The following is a 25,238-nucleotide window of genomic DNA, read 5'->3' as shown; positions in this document are numbered from 1 at the left end:
TCAGGGTGGTGTGCTTTGGTGGAGAGCTTTTTCATTTCTTGTGGTGGGCATTTGGTCATCTCATTTAACTGGAGACTTGTGTCCTTCAGTTCTGGAACAATTGTTAAATTATTTGATAATTCTCTTCATTCTGTTCTTTCTCCAAAATAGGAATGCATCCTATTTCGATGTTGGACCTCCTAGATTTATCCTTTTTCTTTTCCGATTCTTTTTTTTTTGTTGTTGTTGAGACAGAGCCTTGCCCTGTTGCCCAGGCTGGAGTGCAATGATGCGATCTCAGCTCACTGCAACCTCTGCCTCTCAGGTTCAAGCAATTCTTCGTCAGCCTCCCCAGTAGCTGGGATTATAGACATGTGCCACCACGCCCAGCTAATTTATTTGTTTTTTTAAGTAGAGATGGGGTTTTACCATGTTGGCAAGGCTGGTCTTGAACTCCTGACCTCAAGTGATCCGCCCATCTCACCCTCTCAAAGTGCTGGGATTACAGGCATGAGCCATCGCGCTCGCGCCCGGCCACTGTTGTACTTTTTGGAAGCTTTTTCCAACCAGACTTTCTGTGAAGATAAGGAAATGTAAAATGTGGTTGAATTTAACAGCCATTTCTTTGGCATTTCTTCTTGTTTTGACAGTGTGTGGGACCCAACACTAAAACACTATTTGTTGTTTATCTGCCATTCACATTTAACTGATAGTCCTGTAGTTTCATTTGTTAAACCTGGTAAGTATATATTCCCATGCCTAGTGAGAGTAAACTAGAAAAACGGAGGTGACGTGGGAGTCCTTACACAGCAGTGATTTGGTCAGGTACAGGGTAATGTGCCTTCGCTTCTTTCCTGGCAGTTGTTTTAGATTTGCAAGGAGTTTGGATAGGGGAAGAAAGAGGTTACTCTATTTCAGTGCTGAATCTCCGACTGTACCAGTGTTGGCCAAGTCAGATTAAGTTAGGAAGAAAAGCCCGTTATAGGAACCAGAAACACCCAGGCCTGTTCCTCTTTTCCTATCCTGTCATGCTTGCTACCAATATGCAGTAGCGGTTGAATTGGAATCTATGTAAAAAGGCTTTTAGGCAGACAACACCAGAAAATACCTCAATCTCAATTGTCCAGGCTGTTTAATGTGTATGAGTTCCCACTGAGGTGATACCTCCTGATCTTTGCTCAGTGCCTGAAATCGACTTATATGGTCCGTGGCTTTAAGTATCTCTCCTAGAAGCCTTTGTAGTATTTTTCTCTGCCCTGTCAGCAAGTCTCAGTGAGCTCTGACGAGGCACCAGACATATGGATCGTTTGTCTTGCAATTAGAAGAGTCTTTGAATGTAATTCTAGCTATTTGTTCCACGGACATTTCTGATCCAAGGGTTTTCCCTCCATGGAGCTTTGCATTTCCTTTGCCTTCTTTTTCAAATTATGTCTTTTCAGTTTTCATACAAAAATCTAGTTATAAAGGAATCTAGCATATTTATGTGAAATATATGAAAAGATTAGATTTCTAATCATTTTTTTAGTTGCATATCCTTTGGCTCAACAAATTCTCCAGAAGTGTGCACACACACATACATGTTCAAGGATGTATGTAGAAGGATGTTCCTTGCAATTTATTTAAAATATCCAAGTATTAACAATGACTGTAATGTCCTTCAATAGGAAAATGGGTTAAATAGACTATGGTTGCTTATATTTGCTTCTCTTGCTTGATACAATGGATGATCAGTTAAAATGATTGAAATAAAAACAGCTTTCTGTTTATGTTGAAGAACAGCATGAATAAATTCAGTTAATTTAGTAATTTTTTAAAACTCCAGCTGGGAATTTAAAAATTTTTTTATATGACCTTAGAGTTTTGTTTTTTAAAGCTCTTTTTATAGCTTAAATGGTGCTTTAATACCCTTTTTTAATGAAGTTGGCATTCAGTTAAAATATGTAAATGGAATTTAGCATACAAATAGTTTTAGGTATAACTTTAATTTTCAAAATATAGAAACTATCATGTAGTAAATAATATTCTGGTTAGCATTCATAGACATAGGGGCCACATGCCAGCTTCCCAAATAATTACGATTTCTAAGCTTCTACTTAGTCTCCTTTTATTGGAAATGGGTATCTTTTTTTTTAAAGCATCGTATGAGTTAATATATGTAATTTTTATAAATTATAAATATGTTAACAATTATTGTTATTCAAAAGCCAAGCCTTAAAATTTGGAGAATATGAACCTTTCAGTAAAAAGGGAATCTCATCACTTTATAGTTAGTCACACTTTAGTTTTTAACCCAAAAGAGAATTGTGGTCTTCATCATTTACTGTGCTCACCAGATCTGGTCTGGTTCCTAATAACTTTGGACAGTTTCTGAAAACCAAATCTACCTACCCCCACTACCAGCATTGAGTCAACTTAAAAACTGTCTAAATGGCTCTGATGGCAATTTTAGAAAAGGATGCTGCTTGAGGAAAGATGCTTCTTTGGAAGAGAAAACTGTGTGTGTTTGTGTATGTGCGTGTATTACATATATATGTTCTACAGTCAGATTTTACGTTGGAATTATTTGTGATGACACAATTTTATCTACAGATTAGAGAGGTCTCCCCAAGTACTTTGTAGATTTTTTGGTTTTTATATTATGCCGTTAGAGGGCAGTATTGTAGAGGTTAAGTTTTCTTTCTCGCATGTATTGACTTGGAAACTGTTTATGTTGTATTATAATTTAGCAAACTTCAGGGCTTAGATTTCTAGTATATTAAATTGTAGCCTTAATTGATGCATCCCTGCAAGTATTTTAAGTTAATATAGGAAATTTTAAAGGGTTAAGCTATTTTATACCCACATCTCTCGATTTTAGTTTGGAGAAGGGAATTATTTGGTTAGTGTGGCCAAGAGGGTGAAACAGAGGTGAGCCTACAGCATCTATTGGCTGCTTAACTATTTTTAACCACCATTATATCCTCCCTTTTCTGGTTCTGGACACTGCAAATGGGCAAAGAGACTAAATTCAAGGGTTTGTATGCTTTGAATACATACTTTATAATATTTCAATACCTCTGATGTAAGAAGGCTCATAGGATTGAGGGGATTGAGTCTTAGAAGAATTGTCACTCAGCTTCCAAAAACGTGCCTTAGGGACTTAACTAAAAATAGATCTATGTGGAATTCAACCTGTGGATTGACTTTTCTGGGTCTAAATAGAAGAAGGCATATTTAATTACTGGGGAGAAGGTGCTAATAGGGAGATGTGATTTTAAGGTTTGTGGCTCTAGGGGCTTTTTGGGAAGATCCTGGATTTTATCTGGAGTCTTTCCCTCATGCCTAGCAAAGAATATATAATGTTTTTTGTTTTGTTTCTATAAAACAAAAGGTATCTCTCAAAGAGCAAATGTGATTTTTTTCCCTCTAAAATTAAAGAAATAGTATGATTTCAGGATGATTATTATCTTTAAAAATAAAACCGTCTATAAAATCCTCCCAGTACCGCTGCCGGTAAGAACTAGATAATTGAAATCAAGACACTCGAGCTCTTGCAAGTCTTACAGTGGTGGGACTGGGCATGCCCAGTAGCTCAGACGGTTCTGGTTGCAAATAGGAAGCTTTCGCCGTTAAGCAGCCGCGGGACACAGCTCCGGGGACCGGGGTCTGACTCCCTTAAACGTAAGCACGTGCGGGGGCCCCCATAGTATTTTTCAGGGACCCTTCACATTTTCTGCCGAAGCAGTGGCCCAGTGTTCTGAGGCCGCCCTGGAAACCTCCGAGCCCAGCACCCCACTCCCTCTGAGCACGGCCCGCGCCGGGCCAGCCCACCCCACGAGCGGGATCTGGAGAATGGGGGCGGAGGTGGGGGTGGGGGGAGGCGGGGAAGCAGGGAAGCGGGGGGACCAGGAAGGGAGAAGGGGAAGGGAGAAGGGGGCGGTCCCAGTGGCGTGCCGGCCAATCGGCGCAGCTCTTTCCTGCATATATTTTGCACTAAGACTGGGAGTCCTGGTCTAGAGCTGAGTGGAGCCCGGCTGCGGATCTGGGAAGCGCCTCTGCACGGCACTGGGATCCGCATCTTCCTGGGATCATCAAGCCCCAAAAGCTGGGTTTCTTTAAATTAGGGCTGCCGTTTTCTATTTCTCCGTGGGCTGCGGAAAGCCAGAAGATTTTATCTAGCTTATAGAAGGCTGCTGGTGGTCCCTCTTTTTTTCCACGAGGGTGTTTTTGGCTGCAATTGCATGAAATCCCAATGGTGTAGACCAGTGGCGATGGATCTAGGAGTTTATCAGCTGAGACATTTTTCAATTTCTTTCTTGTCATCCTTGCTGGGGACTGAAAACGCTTCTGTGAGACTTGATAATAGGTAAATGTCGGCTAAGATAGTTTCTTTAAATTTATTCGTGGGATACTTATAATAATACAGGTGAAAGGTAGCCAGGCGAATTCCTTTGTCCATTGCTGAGAGATTATGGTGACATGGATGTTGTTTTTCGAAATGTTAAAATCCTTATTTTTGCAAGTCTGGCCAGAGAACAGGCTTTCCCCACATTATGTAATTTAGTCCTTTGTGGCTTACTAAAATAGGGAGATGCCTGGATATTCGTTAGTAAGAGAGGGGCTGGCATTTTCTGGAGGGTGATACATTACATAGTGTTAAAGAACATTCAAAATATGATGCTAGCAATATCACAAAATTGGGAGATCCTTTTTATCTTGGACGCTTAAGATAAATTCCATTTATCGATGACCTTTTTCCCTCTTTTTCAGCTCCTCTGGTGCAAGTGTGGTAGCTATTGACAACAAAATCGAGCAAGCTATGGTATGTACTGATGAAAAATCATTTATACTAAATGTGGGCACAGCACAAAAATAAGATGTTTTGTGGCAGCAGTGCATCCCTAAGTTCAGATGATGTTGATTGCTCTTGATGCGCGTAGAAATGCCGGCGCTGTCTCCATTCGGCCAGCGTGGAGCCACCTACCACGGCAGCCGTGGAGGGAGAAAGGGGCCCTGCGGGTATTAAATGGTCTTCTTCCCCGGACTGGTTTCACACGAGGGGATTTTCTCACGGTGACCCTTTTTGCTGGGGATTTATTAGGGAAGCGCTGGCCAAGTATCTCCTTCGGCTGGTCGTGAGCACACCTTTAGCGATGTGGCTTTACTAGGAATCCTAATATTTTACTAGGGAGCCGGGAGGTGGGGAGGGCCCCAGAAGTCGGGATCGTGGATAAGGGTCTTCTAGATGGTGCACAAACGGGTCCCCGGTGGCGCGGGCTCCTTCACAATGAAGAAGAATCAGAGAAAAAGTTTTGTTTTCTTAGCCTGCGCCTGGATTTCTCCTATTTTTTATTTCCGCCTTGGCCGTTCTTTGTTATTGGAGCAGCGCCTGTGGCTCTTCTCACGGGATTCTCTGCCCACTGTTGCTAGGCAAACTCTGAACCTTTAATTCGGAGCTATAAATAACTCGGGCTCCCATTGGCTGCGACGTCTGCCCAGGTTTCTGTGATGTCAGCTTAATCACGAAAAGGGGGCGGCGGGGTGGAGGGAAGAAAATGCGGCAACATGTTCGGTAGGAACTGGCTGCAGCCGGTGCTGAAGGAGGCGGCTCCGGGCGAGCGCGGGGCGGGGCCTGGGGGCGGGGACGCGGTGGGCGCGCTGTGGCCTGGACATCCCCGCTGCTGGTCTCAGTCGGGGACCCAGCGCCCGGCTCTGGCCCAGTCTCAAGAAGCCGGACTTGGGCGTTTCTGGCCAACGTCTGCAGAGAAGCACAGACTTTTACAAAGCTTGATCATTTATACGTTAAACTCAAGTATTGTATAGTCATGGTTGTATTCAGATTTCACCAAGTGTCATTGAACCAACTTTAAAGGCGGAATATGTAAATAGTTAGGGAGATCCATGTAAAATAATGTCTTGGAAACTCAAAGAGTCCAGAAAATACCAAATAATGAGTTAAACCTCTTCTCTCTTCTTTCCAGGATCTAGTGAAAAGCCATTTGATGTATGCGGTCAGAGAAGAAGTGGAGGTCCTCAAAGAGCAAATCAAAGAACTAATAGAGAAAAATTCCCAGCTGGAGCAGGAGAACAATCTGCTGAAGACACTGGCCAGTCCTGAGCAGCTTGCCCAGTTTCAGGCCCAGCTGCAGACTGGCTCCCCGCCTGCCACCACCCAGCCACAGGGCACCACACAGCCCCCCGCCCAGCCAGCATCGCAGGGCTCAGGACCAACCGCATAGCTGCCTATGCCCCCGCAGAACTGGCTGCTGCGTGTGAACTGAACAGACGGAGAAGATGTGCTAGGGAGAATCTGCCTCCACAGTCACCCATTTCATTGCTCGCTGCGAAAGAGACGTGAGACTGACATATGCCATTATCTCTTTTCTAGTATTAAACACTCATATGCTTATGGCTTGGAGAAATTTCTTAGTTGGGTGAATTAAAGGTTAATCCAAGAATTAGCATGGATATACTGGGACCTCATGGAGCTTGGCAGATATCTGAGAAATGGTTTAATTCATGCTCAGGAGCTGTGTGCCTTTCCATCCCTTCCGGCTCCCTACCCCTCACTTCCAAGGGTTCTCTCTCCTGCTTGTGCTTAGTGTCCTACATGGGGTTGTGAAGCGATGGAGCTCCTCACTGGACTCGCCTCTTTCCTCCCCTCCTCCCAGGAGGAACTTGAAAGGAGGGTAAAGTAAAAAGACTAAAATGAGGGGGAACAGAGTTCACTGTACAAATTTGACAACTGTCACCAAAATCCATAAAAAACAATAGTACTGTGCCTCTTTCTTCTCAAACAGTGGATGACACAAAACTATGAGAGTGACAAAATGGTGACAGGTAGCTGGGACCTAGGCTATCTTACCATGAAGGTTGTTTTGCTTATTGTATATTTGTGTATGTAGTGTAACTATTTTGTACAATAGAGGACTGTAACTACTATTTAGGTTGTACAGATTGAAATTTAGATGTTTCATTGGCTGTCTGAGGAGGTGTGGACTTTTATATATAGATCTACATAAAAACTGCTACATGACAAAAACCACACCTAAAGAAATTTTAAGAATTTGGCACAGTTACTCACTTTGTGTAATCTGAAATCTAGCTGCTGAATACGCTGAAGTAAATCCCTGTTCACTGAAGTCTTTCAATTGAGCTGGTTGAATACTTTGAAAAATGCTCGGTTCTAGATAATGAAATGAATTTCCCAGTAGGGGTTTCTGCATATCACCTGTATAGTAGTTATATGCATATGTTTCTGTGCATGTTCTCTACACAATTGTAAGGTGTCACTGTATTTAACTGTTGCACTTGTCAACTTTCAATAAAGCATATAAATGTTGATAAACAAGTGTTTTTCGTATGACCCTGTTAATATAATGGCAGTCATTTCCACAGCTGTTTCCAGGTAAAGTTAACAATTCGACTAGTAAAATCCTGAAGGGCAGTGGAATGATTGGAAAAGTAGGGGCGTGATTTGACTACATGAAGTAAAAGGAAATTGACACATTGAGTTGTTCAGCAGGTAAGGAGAGAGACAGTGGAGGAGTCCAGCTCGATTCTAACTACTGTCTGACTTGGACAGGTTGCTTCACTCCTGGACGGATGTAGGGGTTTCAAAGAGATGGTGTCTTACATTCCCCTTTGGCTTTAAAATTCTAGGAGTCCATGAAAATCTTAATTTTTCACTGAACTGAGAGAGGAAGAAGCCTTATTCTGTGTATAATTGGAATAAGCAGATCTAGGATCAAAAGACGGAAGTTGGAGAAGCTGATTACCACTTGAACAACCCTGTCACCCTGGGTTGGGATGTTTCTCCTAGTGTAGGATGAGTTTCTAGCTCCTGGGATAATAATTTGTTTTGTCTAAGCAAAAGATGATTTGAGGTGGGACCAGATGAGCAAGGATGTCCTTGCAGTTGATTCTGCATGACTATAAAATAGGCCAAAATTAAAACCACGAAGGAATTCTGAGGCAGATTGGCCCCTAGCACCTGAGGAGTGAGCCTGAGGGATCCCACTCTGCAGTAGGAGTAATGTGAGCGAGCAAGTGAATGGGATGGGTTTACCGGCTCTAATCTATCAACCTAGGACCTCAACAGTGGCCCCCTGCCCAGTGGGAATTGGACCAATCCCAAGTTCTAAGGCTTGTCTAAGTCCTTGCAGTACAAGGACAAACTTTCTGAATCCTTCATTTCTCTCATCTAGAGCTGGTGGGAGATTGAGAGGTGAATGGGACATCCAAGATCCCTAAAAAGAATTGTTCGATAGCGTGCATGTGTTATAAAGTGGTGACACGGGCATCCTGTTGAAATGATGGATGGCTCAGTGCCATTGGTTGATAGCAGTTGTCATAAAGATATTTTGGGGGAATTTGAAGAGGACTTGAAGAAAAATCTTTCATATTGGCTTGTTGGTTATATAACTTCAACTTTAATAAAGGAATACTTACGTAGTAATTACATTTCTTTGAAAAAACTATGGTGAATAGAAATCCCTAGCCATTTCATTTTTTATGTTTTTAATGAAGGTCTTTAAAATACCATAGGTGGTAATCGTGGAAAATTTGAAAAATCTCATGTCAGTGTATTATTAAGATGGTGGAGAACTTTTTTCTCCATTATTTAATGGAACTTTGGGTCTTTTTATTAAAAATGTGAGACTCATGAAATTTTGGCAGCTGAATATTGTTTGTGAAATAAGAATGAATTATTAAAAGATGTCTTTCCATACATGTTCCTCATTTTAGTAATTACTAAACATACTTGAGATGATCGACTTATATTTAAACATATTTAAGGTAATTTAAAAAGGCATTTTGCTACTTGCTTATAGACCTGAGTGTAGGTCTTATTGGCCTGTGCGTTATTATATAACTGATTATGTTGCACTTATGTTCTGTGGAGAAGGAAAGATTTTTAAGGGGAATGGCATGCTGTACCAGCACTGAGTGTTCATGACATCAGTTGCAGCAGGAGAAACCCCCATTCAATGAAGGAGAAATAGGAATTTTACATGGATTTTAATGAACGTCTACTTTCTATTTCAAATGAACAGTGTTCATATTTCAGTAATTGTGTGCATTTTTTGCATACTTTAAAAGAGAACTTTTATTTTTCATTATGGGATAAATATGCAATGCCAGAACAGCTTTAAATTTATGCAAGAAATGTATAAAAGTTAATTATAACTAAAATTAGGAATGAAAATTAATCTATATAGACACTACTCTGCTCTTGCTTTGTGTAAAATAAGTAGCTGAAACTACCAGGGCCTGACAACGTGACTGCTTTTAGACGTCAACTTCGAATCCATTCAGGCAGCAATTGTGGCATTACGATTTTTAGAAACGGAGGCAGAGAAAATCAAGTTTCTTCTCCCTCTTAGGTAAAATTGCCTGCAAGTGGAGATCTGTGCCCACCGATAGAACCTGGAAGCAGACAGTGCAATAGGTTCCTGCACTGGTATGTGGGAGGACCCCGAGCTGAGAGGCAGGCTTCTGGCTGCCAGGCCTGGCCCTGCAGTCATCAGCCGTTTGACCTTTGGACCAGGAATGGAATCCTTCAGACCTGAGTTCTCATCTGTGAAATAAGGATTGGATCAGGTCACGAGGATCCTGTCTAGCCACAGATGCTACAGTCCTCTGCATCTGATAATGACTTTATTGTATTCTTCTAACTTGGTGGGAGGGTGTGTGTGTGTGCATGTGCGTGCACTGTTTTTGTTTGTTCATTTAACTTAATGATTAAAATTAATTTGGTTTTAATCCTAGCTTCTCTGCTAGTTACTAGCTAAGTGAGCTCAGGCAAGTTCCTCGTTGTTCTCTGCTTCCTCATGCTTAAAATGGGGACAGGCTGTCTCCATAGGGGTTTTGTGAGGCTGATGCTGGGAAGCTGTCAGCACAGAGACAGTTCAGAGTGAGGTGGGTTCAAGGAGTGTTAACCATTACTATGATTTCTGAGTCATTCATCTGCTTGTTTATGTTTGTTTATATATTTAATTTTGTATTTTTCATAGGGATAAAGGTGTGGCAGCTTTATTTTCTAATAGCTTTTGATTTAGTATTTGGTAATAGTAGTGGCTGTTTAAACTTTACTGTGAAAACGCACTTGGGAATAATGTCCTTTAGAATACAGATAGAAACACACTATTTTTTTCTGTATCAAAGAAATAATAGCAAAAGGCTGCCATTTCATTTCTGTGAATTAGAGAAGGGATTCGTTGGGAATTGTCCATGTTGCAGTGTCCAATATTTTCAAATTACAGAAATAATATTGGTGGAAGGAAATGATTACAGGTGGAGTATATATCTTAAATTATTAATTTCATTGCAGAAAAAGGTTCTATGTAAACCAGTGCTATGGAATGCCAGGCAGGCCTGAAGTCGCTAGGCTTGGAGATCAGGTTCTGGCAACAGCTACTTGGAAGGTTCAGTAGCCATTTAAAAATGTGCAGTATTACAACAGAGGTCTGTGCTTTAGACCAGGTGTTGAGGACCCCAGTGTCTGTCAGATATGATGGAGAAGCTTCTTGAATGAGTAGGGTAAGCAGTAGGACGTGGTAGTGACTGTGGCACTTGGGGAGTGTGCTCAGCTAACAGGGACAGTGTTATGTAGCTCCATCCAGTTGCCATATGGGAATTCAAGCACTGTGTTGCTCGATCTTCCAATTTCTTCCAAGTTCCATAAATCAGGGTTCTGTCTGGAAATGCCTGACTTCTGGACACTGCACAGACCAAATAAGAGAGCACACCTACTAAGCTGGTTTGGCCCACAGGCCACATGTGTCCCCTCTGCCTTCTGTCGTCTGACTGTCTCAAGAGCTAGAATCTGCCCTAAATGGCAGCTCACCCTTCAGCTGAAAATAAATCAGGAAAATCTCTTCTTTTTGATGAGAGAAAGGGGGCACAGGCTATTTGTGTGACTATGGTTCACAGTAAACTGGTACTTTGTGTTGAAAACCATGTGTTAACTTACTCAGAGAACACTTACGGAGTACCTGCTGGAAGCCAGAGATAGTATAGTGAATGAGCCACAGTCCCTGTCCCCAAGGACAGCTCACATAAGCTGTGTTTAAAATAAATGAGGTAGTTTGTTTTCTGGCAAAATTTGCCTTATGCAATATAATATCTGAATTATTCATTTGTTGTCCTCAGATGAACCCTTTGGCAGAAATATTTCTGGGAATTCTTCTAGGAACTCTTGTTAAAACAAATGAGTAGTATTTTTTCAATGTAGTATATCCCCTACCACTACATTTTATAGCTGATTCATTTAGGAACAAAGACCATGTTTGTAGATGTGTATCACCAAGGTTATATAACACATGACCCAAATTTCCAGGAACAACATATATTTCAGTTAAAATAATCTGCCCTGTTGTCTCATAAGTACATCCAATTCATGCCCTGATAAGTGGTTTGTAGTCACTGTAGATTCAGAGACCAAGAAAACAGAAGACTTAGTGTCTCTACTTAAACAATGAGACTTAGTGTCTCTACTTAAGCTGGTTTTCCCAGGACTGAGGGTGTTCTGAGTAGTGGAACTTTCAATGCCACATCCATGAAAGTCCCAGGCAAACTGCGAAAAATTGGTTGCCTAAGATTCCATTTTCTATTCCACTTGGGCACACGCCTGAATTACATCTCCCTGCCCCCTTGGAGTCAGGAGTGACCGTGGGACTCAGGTTTAGTCAATGGGTGAGTGATGAAGTGACTGAAGCCCCCCAGGCTTAGCCCATGAGGAAACCATTCTCAGTGATCTGCCAGGCCCCTTCTTCCACTGATGGGATGGAGAAGACCCGGCAACCTTGGGAGTGACAGAGGCTTTGTCAGCTGGATCCCTGAATGACCGAAGTATAGTGCCCTCCCCCACGAACCAGGCAGCATATTTGGATGAGCAAGAGTGTTGCTGCCATTAGGCATTTTAAAATTTGCTTCAGTGGCTAACCTTTGCTAATATGGTTATCAGTATCTGAAGTGGAGTGATGTTGTCAGAAAAACCTTAAATATGGGGCATTGACTATGGTTGGCTGGTGGTGGGTGGTGATGAAACTAGTGGAGGCTAGAACGATCAAGACCCATATTGTGAAGTGACAAAGTGTTTTCTAAAACTGTGGCCAGCAATAACTTAGAAGGCTGGCCATGTGCCTGGTATGCACGTAGCTGGTGCTAGAATGTTAGGACCTTTCACTCCTCACTGTGTTACTCCTCTGATGTTTTTCAGGGAAAAGGTGAGCTCACAAAAGAATTAGTTTGTAAGTACAAAGGAAAGGGAAAAAGAAATGCAGAAATTTGGGGCTATTTGATACTGGAAAAGCCTATTGCTTCCAAGGAGCTGGAAATCAGTAGGGCCCATTAAGCCTTTTCAGTTAAGGTGCTTTATCCCTTCAGCAAAGATTAGACAAAGGGTATTAATTCCCCATATATGCCTTTTGTTTCAGATGACTTCTGCACGGTCACTGTCCAGTGGATAGAGGTAGGGGAGCAGAAGTACAGGCATGTGCAGAAAAATATTTTAGGTCTTGCTACTGATACATTAAAATGACTGGAAACAGAGAAGGGAGAAGACTACTAAGTTTTTGAGGAACGTTTACTACCAAGTAAATCACAAGCCAACCCAGACTTAATAACAGCAAGAAAACTTCGTTGAAACCTTCAAACAACCCTCAGGCCCCCCCACACTGGCAGGAGATGGAAGTAGGTGAAGTGGGAGCCTAAAGCTGTCTAGCTCCCAGGAAGAGCATTCTCTCCAACATCCATTTCATACATGGCCCTGGGGGATACTGGACAAGAAAAGTCTCTCAGAGGTAAGAGGTCTGCAGTTTTAGAGAACAATGCACCAGGGGTTTCTTCCCAGAGAGTAGAATCAGGGTCTGTCTAATCGGAGAGCTTCCCCTATTGCCAGGGCAAAGGGATCTTCTCAATGCCTGCCCAACAGGATTTCCTAATAGCTGAGGGCTGGAGCCTACTGTGTGTTTCCTATGCTTCCGATGGGAGGTTTATTGCAATTATTATGCTGCACTCCACCATTGTGCATTGTCAGTGGAGGGGAAGATAATTTGTCTTAGATTACAGATCACCAGACCTTAAGGAGCCACATTCAGACCTGTGCCTCATCTAAAGATTTGGAGTTTTGAGCTGGATATAGTAGCTAGATGGGACTTTGGGTTATCGCCCCTGGGGAGGGTGAGTGTGTTCTGTGAGGGCAAGAAGATGAAACGCACATTAGAATCCATTGGCAAAGATTGGTAGGTGTTTTCCAAAAAGCCTCCTCTCTTCCTGGTTACACAGACTGCATTTCCCAGGTTCTCTTGCAGCTAGGTGAACCCATGTGATTAAGTTCTAGTGAAATAAATGTGGGCATAAATGTCAGTTTGTCATTTCCAGGCCTGATTCATAAAAACTTCCCATGGGCAATCCTCCATGCTTTTTCCCCTCCAGCCAACTGATTGGAGACAACTACAACCACTTTGAAAACCACGTGTTGGAAGATGGCAGAGCCTCATCTTGGGCTGGGCCCCTGAGTGACCAAGTGGACCAGAGTTCTCGGCCACGTCCTCAACCTGGAACTGCTCAGGACTGTTATAAGGAAGAAAGGAACAAATTCCTATTAGGTTTTAGACATAAATTTGGAGTTTACTACCTTCATTGGTATACATACATGCATAAAACCTGAAATAATATTACAAAGAAATATAACTGCCGATTAACATAATGCAAGTTGAGCATGTCAGAGCCAAGGGGCAGTAAATAGAGTTAGATGAGTAGAATATATGTCAAAAAGGTAAATATTGAGGTTGACTTCGAACTGTAAAATAACACATGGGAAGAATAATGTTTGGCGTAATTATAAAAAGCAATTACCTTCCCGTGTGGTAGGAATATAAGAGTTTAGAAACATTCTTCTATGCAGTGAGAATTGGCCTGCTGAACCTGTAAAGTGTAACTCACTTTGAGAAACACCACTGGCAAGGAGTCAGCTGAGATTGGAGGTCACAATCCAGGGTCCTCAGACCGCATAAAGCCCACTAACCAGAGCTGCTGCTCAGACATGATTTTATGCAGTGTTTAAGAAAATAATGTGAATTAGTGATATCTCTTCTGAAACTGGGATATTGTTCCAAGTTCTAGCAGCTTTGAGTCTATATTCCTGTGTGACAGTCATCAGCTGTGCTGAGTCACAGAAGCTGCTCACTTTAGAATCGATTTGGTCCTCCGGCTGCCATGGCCCCACCACACCTGTGATGGCCCCATGCTGCCAGTGGCTGACGTGCCCCACTCATCTGGCTACATACCTGGCTCAGGTAGGCATTTGAGGTTGTATTTCAAAGCCAGACTACGATATCTGGTTTTTAAAATGTTGTAGCTTAATTCATTTTAATCCTGCTCTTAAAATTCAAATGATTTCTTAAAGAAGACAACAACTAGATCTTGTTATAGTATCTGTTGGATTTTATTTTGCTTCGTAGATGCAAGCAGTTGGAAATGAGCAGTTCTGCATTATCCTTCACAGATGCATGAAGACCTGCGATCCCCTTCTGGAGAAAGGAAAATGGAATCCATTTACTACCATCACATGTTATCAAGCATTTACTGTGTGTTATGAACTTTGAAGACAGTGTCTCATTTATTCTTCATACCAGCTCTGTGAAGAAGATATTATTAACCCATACTACAGAAAGGAGAATAAGTAACTTGGCAAGTCAGGTTGAAAGAGCTGATAAGTGTAATGCAAACCAGGTTTGCCCAACATCAAGGTCCATGCTCTTAGCACTATTTCAGCTGCTTCCCAAAGACAGGCAGCTCCTTCCTGACATGTGGAGCCTGTCTGGCATCTGTGGCTTCCCCAGAGCTAGCATTCAGCCCATCCCCTTAGTGTGTGCCCCAAAGAGGGATGCGAATCCCATCTCCTTCAGAAAAAAGCAACAGACAGGATCCTGCCAAATCCTTCCAGTGTATCAAGTTGCTTGGTTAGTGGGATCTGGTGGAATTCTGTGTCTTTTCAGAAACTACAAAGGGCAGAGTAGGTGCAGATCAAGTCAGAAGATCCCCAGGGGAATACACACACAAAGGCAAATCGTGCCGCCCTCTCCCTGCCCAGCACAGCTGCAGACAGATCCATAGCATAGATAAGATAACTACATTTCCCACGCTGATATCACGGCCACTTGACCCAGAAAAGCCAGTGCTGGAGGACTAAATGTTTCTATAGACAATGCTACTATTTATTCATCCATAAAACCCTCAATAGTTATTAAGCACCCACAATGTGCCAAGCTTAGGGAGTCCCCTAGGTGCCATGGGTACAAAATGAAAACACTTTACTTCTGTCTTTAAGATAACCCAGTCTAGTGGCCAAGAAAGTTATATTAAGAATTATTATAAGCCTACATGACATTCCTTCAATATCACTATACACTGAAGTGTATACACTATACACTATACACTATACACTGGGAACAAAGAGGGAGAAGATTTATTTGTCTGGGAAGTGGGTAACCGAGGGAAGAAAAGACATAGCTTCAGAGAGGAAGTTTTGGTCTCATTACTAACTTGTTTTGGGAAAAGTATTATAATACCATCTGCTGTTGGCTGCCCAGCATGCATTCTCCTTCCTTCCTTTGGGAAACCCCATATGGCTACAGAAATGGCCCTGATTGGCATATGTCACTCACCTGGCCACAGCCCTGTCAGAGTGAACTGGTCCAGTCAGAGTGAACTTTACGTGTGTTACTCCGAATCTTGTCCCAGTCTCTTGTCCCAGTTTCTCTCTCTCTCTCTATCTCTGTCTCTCTCTCTCTCTCTCTCCTCTCTCTCTCAGGATTGGCAATTTGAAAATGAAACACTTGCAAGTGTCAAGCGTGGTGTCTCACGCCTGTAATCCCAGTACTCTGGGAGGCCAAGGCAGCAGATCATTTGAGCTCAGGAGATAGAGACCAGCCTGGGCAACATGATGAAACACCACCTCTACAAAAAATACAAAAACTAGCTGAGTGTGTTGGCACACGCCTGTAGTCCAGCTACTTGGGAAGCTGAGGCAGGAGGATCGCTTGAGCCCAGGAGGTTGAGGCTGCAGTGAGCTATCATCATGCCACTACACTCCAGCCTGGGTGACAGAGTGAGACCCCATCAGAAAAAAGAAGGAAGGAAGGAAAGAAGTGAGGGAGGAAGGGAGGGAGGGAGGGAGGGAAAAGGAAGGAAGGAAGGGATGCAGTTGTGAGCAGAAAGCTTGAGGACCCTGCAGGAGCCATTATTTGATCCAGAAGACAGAGGCAGCTGAAGGAAAGCTGGGCTGAGCTGTGTATCTGCGGGCACATCGCTATTTTCTCTGAACTGGTTTAAGTTAGGTTTGCTGTGGCTTACAAACTAGAGGATCCCTAATGAATACACGTCCTTTCTCTGTTTACTTGTCAACAAATTGGGATTCCGTTTATTTTTTACACAGAAATAATTATGGTTGCATGCTTTGGATTTTAGAAGGAAAAATTATTGTTGCATACTACTTTGAATTCCCATAGTTTTATGGAAATTATAATTATCTAGTTATGAGATGAAGAAAGAACTAGAGCTGCCCTACCGGAGTTTCCAGTTGAATTCATTATCATTCACCTGATACCATAGATGAAGGACACGTTCTCTGACATATTTAACTGGTCTTCGTGGTTGAGACCATTCTGTGAATGACTGACAGGAATCTACATGGAGGTAGTGGTCAACTCTATCAGGGGAAGTCTAGAAGGATCCCTGAGCAAGTGATGATTGAGCGGCTCCTTCTACGATAAAATGCAGACAGCCAACAGGAAGAGGAGAGGAATGTCGGAGACATCTATCTTCTTGTGAACATGCAGAAAGGAGTAGAAAATACAGCTGGTTTCCTGTAACTGGGGCCCATAAGCTGGAAAGAGAGGGCCAGTGAGGTAGGAGTGGGGAGAGGGAGGGCTCAGGGCTGGTGGGCCCTGCAATCATGCTACCAAGTTGTAGGGGAGGACCACAGCAGACTCTGTTTTAGGAAGAATGAAAGAGGATGAGAGTCTGCAGAGCAATCTGCCATTAAGCTATTGAAATAGATCAGAGGCTAGCTAACTGAGGGCCTGAATCCAGCGGTGGGGTAAGGGCAAGGAAGGGGTGAACCAGAGACTCACTAGGACAGAGAGGCTTGTCAGGGTGGGGCCACAGGAGGAGCGTGGGGCCCTTCTCCGGCTTCCGGCTCAGGTAATTGGGTGGGTGATAGTACCACTGCCAGGACAGGAAGATAAAGGGGCAATAAGTCTGACTATGTAGAGTGAGGAGCCTGTAAGATAAGTAAGTGGAGATCTCTTCTAAGGCTCTGGGGCTAGAGGAGAGATCTGGGTTAGGTTGACAGAGGCTCTGACACTGACCAACATCCCTTCTGTGCCTTTCTCTTAATCTCCAACCTCCCTGGCAGCTATGTACAGCCACGTCTGCCCACGGGATGTGAGAAGAACAGATCTGTGCTACTTGCAGGTGTGGCCCTGGGAAAACTTCCTACATTCTCTCTCTGCATCCACCAGCTGCCTGGGAGGACTTGGAGGATGTGGGGGAGGACAGTGTCACAGGACTGAAGGAGCTGGCTCTCTTAGTGACTCTGAAGGGGGCCACCTCCTCCCTTTACTCCTTCCAACTCATAATGAACACCGAAGTGAGTGAAAAACAAAGTTGAAATGTGCTGAGCCACAGAAGCTCAGGGCTGGTTACCGCGGTCTTCCAGCCTTGACTGACACAGCTGCAGAGGGTGACGAAGAGCCATTTGCACACAAGGGGTGGTGGAGCTGCTCAGGACAAGTGTAGCCCAGGAGCAGAGGGCCCAGGATGGAAGCCCAGGCAGGGCTCGCTGAAGGCTGAGCCAGCAGAAGGGACTGGGAAGAGTAGCCAGAGGCAAGGGAGGAGGGCCCTGAAAGCCTGGGAGGTCCAGGAGGAAGCGGACGTGCACGTCATCACCCGCTGGAGAGATGCCAGGCAGACTTGAAACAGGAAAGCGTCCATGCAGGTCAGCGAGTAGCAGGATGTGAGTAGCTTCCATGGGCTGGAGCAGAACCTAGTTTTAGAGGCCTGAGCAATGGGTAGGAGGTGAGGGGGAGTCAGTGGAAGTCGGCATTTGAAGGAACTCAGCTACAAGACAAAGAAATTGAGAAACAACTAGATGGAGGATCAAGGAGAAACATAGGAAGATAGGAGACATTGGCACAAGCCTATCAATCACAGAGCTAAAAGGCTGACTGTCCCCGAGGAGGCAAGAGGAAATTGGAATCACACACAGGAGGAGAATCAGGGTCTTCTTAGAGAATGGGCAAGAGAATGAAGGTCGGTGCAAAGACAAATCAGTCTGCAGGTGTTGGGAAACTTAATGTTCCTCCTCCCAACCAAATTTGTCCTCTGTGAACAAGGAAGTGGGGATCTGCCTAGAAAGTTCAGATGGCAAAGGCTGCAAAGGAGTTTGAGAAAAGCAATCAAGCTAGAATCACACCCAAGATTTGGGGAAAGGAGTGTTGAAGTCAAGGAATTTTCATTCCAACAGGAAATTCAGACCTTGAAGAATCCTTGCAGTCCCTGCAGAAGCCTTTGCCCCCAAATAAGGTGACCTGGAGACCAGGCTCTAGGGCTGGCCATCTGGGCTGTGCAGAAGGCAAGACGGACTTGGATGAGATGAGAGATCACGGAGTTGCTGACCAAGGTAGTTTGCAGAGAGGGAATGGGGGCCTGAATTTCAGCCAAGGTCTGAGGGCAGGCAGGGGTGGGACTTAAAAACATGAAAGCTGTTAGTAAGACTAAGTGGCCAGCTAGATATGAGGGTTAGGACCTTGGTCTTCGTGGGTACCTAGGACAGAGAGTGTGGCCTTGGGAGACTCTTCCATTCCAGCAGATGCTGACACCCACACCATTACACAACAGAATCACATTACATAGGAGCAAAAGAGCAGTCTCTAAACCGCCTCTAGTTCTACCCACTCCCTTCTGTTACAGGGACACTGAACCCCAGGGGCATAAAGTCACTTATCCATACTACAGAGTTAATGGCTAAGCCAGCACTGGAACCACAAGTGATTGTAGGAGAAATAGAAAAGAGTCCATGAGAGGGGGACGAAGAAGAGAGGAGGTGCATTCATTCATTCATTCTTTCATTCATTCCTCCACTCACTTCTTCATTTGGCAGGTAAGTATAGCCTTTTAGCCGCTGGGGCCATAAACATGGATATAAATATGACCTGGTGTCTGCCTTGAAGGAACTTCTAGCCGGGGAGGGGACATCAAGTGTGCAGCACACGGTGGGATGTGAAGGAGGAAACGGTCATTTCTGCCTGAGGTGCTGGAAGATGAGTATCAGGAAAAGCGTCCAAAAAGAAGCCACTTGGGCCAGGCGCCGTGGTTCACGCCTGTATTCCCAGCACTTAGGGAGGCTGAGGTGTGTGGATCACTTGAGGTCAGGAGTTTGAGACCAGCCTAGCAAACATGGTGAAACCTCGCCTTTACTAAAACTGTAAAAATTAGCTGAGTGTGGTGGCGCATGCCTGTAGTCCCAGCTACTGGGGAGGCTGAGGTGGGAGGATCACTTGAACCTGGGAGACGGAGGTTGCTGTGAGCCAAGATCGTGCCACTGCACTCCAGCCTGGACGACAAAGTGAGACCCTGTCTCAAAAACAAAAACAAGCCACCTGAACTGAGTGTGGAAAGATGTGGGGGACTGAGTGGAAGAGGCCATCTCAGCAGAGAGAGTGGGGATGCCAGGCCTAGCGGGTGGGCTAGGAGGATTGTGTCTGAGCAGTTTGAGAAGGAAAGTGGCCCTCCATTGAGCGGGTGAGCAGGTGAGTGCTTCTTGGACATCACGTTTGGATTGGGTGGAAAATGTAAGAGACAACTCTTAGAGAGCTCTGGGTGCAGCAGGTGGCACAGTTTTGCCCCTGGTGGACCTGGCAGATGCCCATCGGCCAGTGGAGAGGGGAGTCAGCTACCCAAGTCACTCAGCCTCGAAGTAGGGGAGGCAGAGCTCAGGACAGGCCCGCTGGGCTCCAGGACCGGGGCGGCCCATGCCACCACACAACAACACTGAGGGCTCTGGATCCCAGGCAAGTCAGGCTCATAAATAAAGCAAATGAGAAGCGACAGTGCTAACATCTGGGAGGGAGCCTGCTGAGGGAGGGATGATTCACTCCAGCTGGGAAGGGGCATCCAAGGTGGGATCTTGAAGGCCGCGGAGGACTTTGACAGACAGACAGGATTGGGAGTCACGGAGTGCCAAGAGCTCTCTATTGGGGACACTATTAATTATTCTGATGGAATTTCTTCCTTAGAGAGGGAACATCCATGGATTTCAAAGCAATGAGCAGCTGAAATCTGCATTTCCTCCAGCTGTGGCTCCACTGGTGGGCCCAGCCCTCATTCTCTAACCTGCCAGAGTCAGTGATTCTCTCAGGAGGGCATCTGGGTGTTGTTTTTTCTCTTTGTTTGGCACTTAAATTTTTTTTTTTTTTTTTTTTTTTGAGACAAGGTCTCACCCTGTCACCCAGGCTGGAGTACAGTGGTGTGATCTTGGCTCACTGCAGCCTTGATCTTCTGGGCTCAATCAATGCTGAGTAGCTGGGCATACAGGCATGCACCATCACATCTGGCTAATTTTTTGATTTTTTTTTTTTTTTTGTAGAGACAGGGGTCTCTCTACATTGCCCAGGCTGGTCTCGAACTCCTGAGCTCAAGTGATACCCCTGCTTCAGCCTCCCAAAAGTGCTGAAATTACAGACATGAGCCACTTTGCCCAGCCCTAGCACTTCGTTGACGCTAAATAAGTGTTTGTTGAATGAATGAATGAATGAATGAATGGAAAAGGGATATGCAAAAATATCTCTATTCTTCCACTATTAGGGAAATCTTTTATAACTTTGAGATTATAAAACAAAAGATTTGGTTTACCCACAGGGCCCAACATTTAGCTTCCTTCTCTGAGGTTCTTAATTTTTTTGTGTGTCACAAACTCCTTTGGTGTATGGTGAAACCTATAGAACCCCTTAGAATAAAATTTTAAATGTTAAAATATGAATATATGGGATCACAAAGAAAACATTTATATTAAAATACAGTTATCTGAATATTTTAAGAAATGCATAGATATGTTTGTTCATTAACACATTAAATAATAAGATCTACTATCAGGTCTCATTAATTACTGTAATTTGAAAGCCGTGATGAGCTTAATGACATTTAAAAATCTCTACAACAACTGTAATAGATCTAAAAACATCTATGATTTTCTTCTGTTGACAAAGTCACAAAACTGCTAACACTAGTATGGCCTGTTGCCTGCTGCATTTATTGTCTAAGTGACCATTAAAGATTAATGAAACAAATATGCCTTTTTTCTCCCCCATCCAAATTCATGCAGCCACTGAATTCCATCCCTGGTTATGAACTTCCTCAGCCTCCTTACCTGCTATTCTTGCAAAGGCCATGGTCGCTGAGAAGAGGCGTACCTGAGACCAGGCCCTCCTGAGCCTATGACTGAAACCACTGCAGGAAGTTCAGGTGGGGAAACCAAGTTACTGGAGTTTAGAATAATTTTGGTTCTTTGGTTGCAGAAGGAAATGGTAGAGACAAGTTGTTTGCTTTGCCTAAGACCATGCAGGATTTGCCTCCAGAAAAAAATGACTGGGTTCAGAAGCTCTAATGGATTGAGTAGGCTCTCCTGGCTTGGTGGCATTTAAGCAGGCCTCAACTCTGAATTTTCTCCTTTCACCTCAGTGGACAAGAACTCAATGAAATCCTTGTATAAACACCTTGCGTTACCAGCAATCGGCTGAAGCATTTTGTTTGTCTCCCCATTTGTCTTCTGGGCTATGTATGAACTTAGAGACAAGGAGAAAAGAACAATAAAACCTCGAGTTGATTGAGAGTGTGTAGAAACACACAGCATTTCTGCATTTGGCTTCACATTTCCTCACGGCAGTTTGGCAACATGTACCCTAAACCTTAAATCTGTGCATATACTTCGGTCTAGTAATCCTGCTGCTAAAATTTTTTCTTAAGAAAATAATTATTTTTCATAAAGATATGTATACAAAATGTTTATTAGTGTTTTAAACAATAATACAAAATAGAATAATTAAAACACAAACAAACCAAACAAAAGAAGAAGAAAAAGAAGAAACCATTTGCAACATATTGCAAAATGTGCCAAACCAAATGCTACCAAGATTCAAAAGAGTATTACCGTACAACAGCAATTTGGAAAGCTAGAACAAATATACATCAAAAATGCTAGAAGCACTTACATGAAATGTTAACAGTGGTCATCTTTGCCTGGCGGGATTCCTGATGAGTACTATTTTCTCCATGTGCTCTTCTAGGTTTTCTAAAGTTCTTGCAGGGTGCATATATTATGTAGCTCAGCTAGATGTATTTATTTTTGAGAAAATGAATGCTAAGTTTGTGTCTGAAAGAAGGACCAGTGCATTTGCTCCAAAAAATCATTTCTTCACAAAATTAGAGCTCAATTCAAATCTATCATCTATCTCCTAACAGTGTGAATTCAATAAGACAACCTGGTTTGTTTTTTGAGACAGACTCTCCCTCTGTCACCAGGGCTAGAGTGCAGTGGCACGATCCTTGATCCTCAATGAAATAACTTGGAAAGGTCTGGACGGGAGTTGGCCTGGTGGCTCCCTCTTGAGGCTCCTCCTCCCACTAAATAAGGTCAGCAAGCTTGGTGGTGAAGCAGGTCCTACCCAGCTCTCCTATTTACTGTTGTTATAAGCAAGCAAGGCTTCTGGGCTGCCATCTGCACTGAGACGTGGACATGAAAGTAGTGAGTGTCTCCTGGGGCTTAAGGACTACTGGGCTCATTGGGCTCCTCCACATTCCAGAGCTCTCACTTCCTCCTTCTCACGTGGAGGAAGCAGAGGTGGCAGCAGGAGGACCCAGGTGACTCCTGCAGGGAACACAGGCTCATCTCGCTAAAACTGTAGCCTTCTGGAATTCGCTAACTTCACAGGTTTGAAATTCCTGATGCTCTTCTTCGGCCTTACAAACCTTTCCTTTCAGAGGCTGATCACATCTCAGTTGGAAATAATATTTAGCGTACATTTGTGCCTTCACTACACAAATCTCCAGTGATTGTTTTCATCAGACAGAGCAAACCATGTGTAGCTCCCTCCTGGACCGTTGGGCCCCTCTGCCCCACCATCAACAGGCAGATTCCAATCATTCTTCCCACTGTGGCTGAAGGAGGCCCTTCGGGTGAGGATGAGGGGAGGGACTGATGTCCTGGGCTCTGTGGAGGCCCCATTCGGGTGATGCTGGAGGCAGAAGGGAGCTGGGCTTTGATGAGGGAGGAGTTGGTCAGGAATGCTTGTCACAGGCACAGCAATGAGTAGCCCATGCAGGCTGAGAGCCCTGCAGAAATGGGCCGGCCCAGTGTGTGCGGAGCTGATCAGTAGGGCTTTATGCCTCTGCTAGTCAGTGTTCTCCAGAGAAACAGAACCAATGGGATACATATACATATACTATACATATACATATATACATATATACATATACTATACATATACATATACAAATAATATACTATACTATACATACACATATACAAATACATATACATATGCATATGTAAGAGGGGAATACAAGAGGGGATCTATTATGGGAGTTGGCTCATGTGATTATAGAGGCTGAGAAGTCCCACAATCTGCTGTCTGAAAGCTGGAAGACCACAGAAGCTGTTGGTGTAATTCAGCATGAGTCTGAGGGCCTGAAAACCCAGCGCTGTGACATCCAAAGTCAGGAGAAGATGGAGAAATCATCTCAAGCAGAGAGAGCAAACTCTTCCTTCCTCTGTCTTTGTTCTACTCCGGCCCTCAGTGGATTGGATGAGACCCACTGACACTAGGGAGGGCCACCTGCTTTACTCAGCTCACCAATTCAAATGCTGATCGTTTCCAGAAACCCTCAGAGACACTCCCGGAAATCATGCTTTACCATCCATCTTGACATCCTTCAGCCCAGTCAAGTTGACCCATCAAATTAAGGATCACAATGCCTCTCATTCTTTCCTTCACTCCACCCATGCTTCTGAATGTGATATCTATGGAACTACTCTATATACTATATAGCTCTGGATGCCATAACATAGTTCCTATTGCCTGGGAGCAGAGAAAGGCAAGTAAACAATTGTCATCTAGAGAAAGTCCTGGGTGAGTGTGAGTTTAAGGGGTAGCCTGCTGGAGCTAAAGAGGAAGTGACTAGCTCTGCTGGAGATGAGGGGAGGGAGGGGATACAAGGGGAAGGAAGGAAGAGAGGTATAAAAGCAGAGCCGCGTGAATTGGGACAGCCTCTCAGGGAACCGGGTCTTGCAGCCAAAGCCGAGGCTGCTCACCGTAGAAGAGGCTGGCAACATGGCAGGCAGTAGGCTCCAGGGCCACCAAGAGAGCTGAGGCAGGCAGGCGGGCCTGTGCCCAGACTCCTTGGGAATCCTATGTTGACATTCGCGGGGCAGTGTGGGTTGGAGGTCAGGGCCTGGGCAGGGGCCACAGCTGATACTGCAGCACAGAGGCCACTTGGGCAGCTGTAGCCATGGACACTGGCAGGAGGGAGTGGGTCTGAGAAATATTTTGGAATGAAAGGATGGATGGAATGTGATGGGTTAGGAAAGAAAGGGAGGGCCAACAACGACTGGTGCTGTGTGGGCAACCCGCGTGTTCCGGGTCAAGAAGCTGAGTTCAGTTTTGAGTTGGTTATGGGGCAGCCCTGTGGGGAAACCAGCAGGCAGTTGGTCATTGGGATTTGGAGCTGGGGATGGGGAGGAGCCTGGGCTGCCGCTGAGCTTTAGGCATAACACTGTCCTGGGGAAGGGGCCCTGCCGCATCCCAGTGCACCGCCTACAACTGTGGGCAATTCCTTTTCTCTCTCCGTGCCCCAGCTTCCTCCTCTGTAGCGTGGAGTGCATTAGGTTGGTGAGGATTGAATGAGCCATGCTCGGTGCGTGTTAGCTATTGTTATGACTGTTTGAGACTCTGCAGGTTTTAAGTGGTGGCTGAAACCTTGGGTGGGTGCGACAGCCCAGGGAGAGAATTGTGAGTGAGCGGGGAGAGGCCCCAGGACAGCGACGAGCCTCCGTGGGCAAGAATGTTTTCTCACTCCGATTCTGAGTATCTGAGGCAAAATGATGCAGAGAGGCTGTGGCTTAAAATCTCTTTAAAATAAATTCTCACCAGACCTTATCTAAGCATATAAATAACTGAGTTTTATAAGCAATCTAAATTAAACATTTACTCGTGATG

General features: G+C 44.3%; 1 protein-coding gene and 1 long non-coding RNA gene across 7 annotated transcripts in view; one reads left to right on the top strand and one right to left on the bottom strand.

Moving 5' to 3' along the window:
- LOC129049515 (uncharacterized) overlaps positions 1 to 3,823 on the bottom strand; it is a 29,052-nt gene extending 25,229 nt beyond the window's left edge. Inside the window, exon 1 of the long non-coding RNA XR_008512652.2 lies at positions 3,523 to 3,823. This is a non-coding gene — a long non-coding RNA (uncharacterized LOC129049515). The remainder of the gene's footprint in view (positions 1 to 3,522) is intronic.
- TSC22D1 (TSC22 domain family member 1) overlaps positions 1 to 7,309 on the top strand; it is a 147,350-nt gene extending 140,041 nt beyond the window's left edge. For 3 of the 6 annotated variants that reach the window (XM_054528706.2, XM_063714691.1, XM_054528708.2), the window contains 2 exons: positions 4,729 to 4,780; positions 5,940 to 7,309. In XM_054528706.2, the coding sequence (XP_054384681.2) occupies positions 4,729 to 4,780; positions 5,940 to 6,197 (310 nt within the window). In that variant the 3' untranslated portion in view covers positions 6,198 to 7,309. 6 annotated transcript variants of the gene reach the window in all.
- The last annotated feature ends 17,929 nt before the right edge of the window (positions 7,310 to 25,238 follow it).

This window comes from Pongo abelii, chromosome 14 (genome assembly GCF_028885655.2).
Source record: "Pongo abelii isolate AG06213 chromosome 14, NHGRI_mPonAbe1-v2.0_pri, whole genome shotgun sequence".
NCBI classification, from domain to species: Eukaryota; Metazoa; Chordata; class Mammalia; order Primates; family Hominidae; genus Pongo; species Pongo abelii.
Note: the sequence above shows the minus strand (reverse complement) of the source record. Positions and strands in the feature narration are given on the sequence as shown.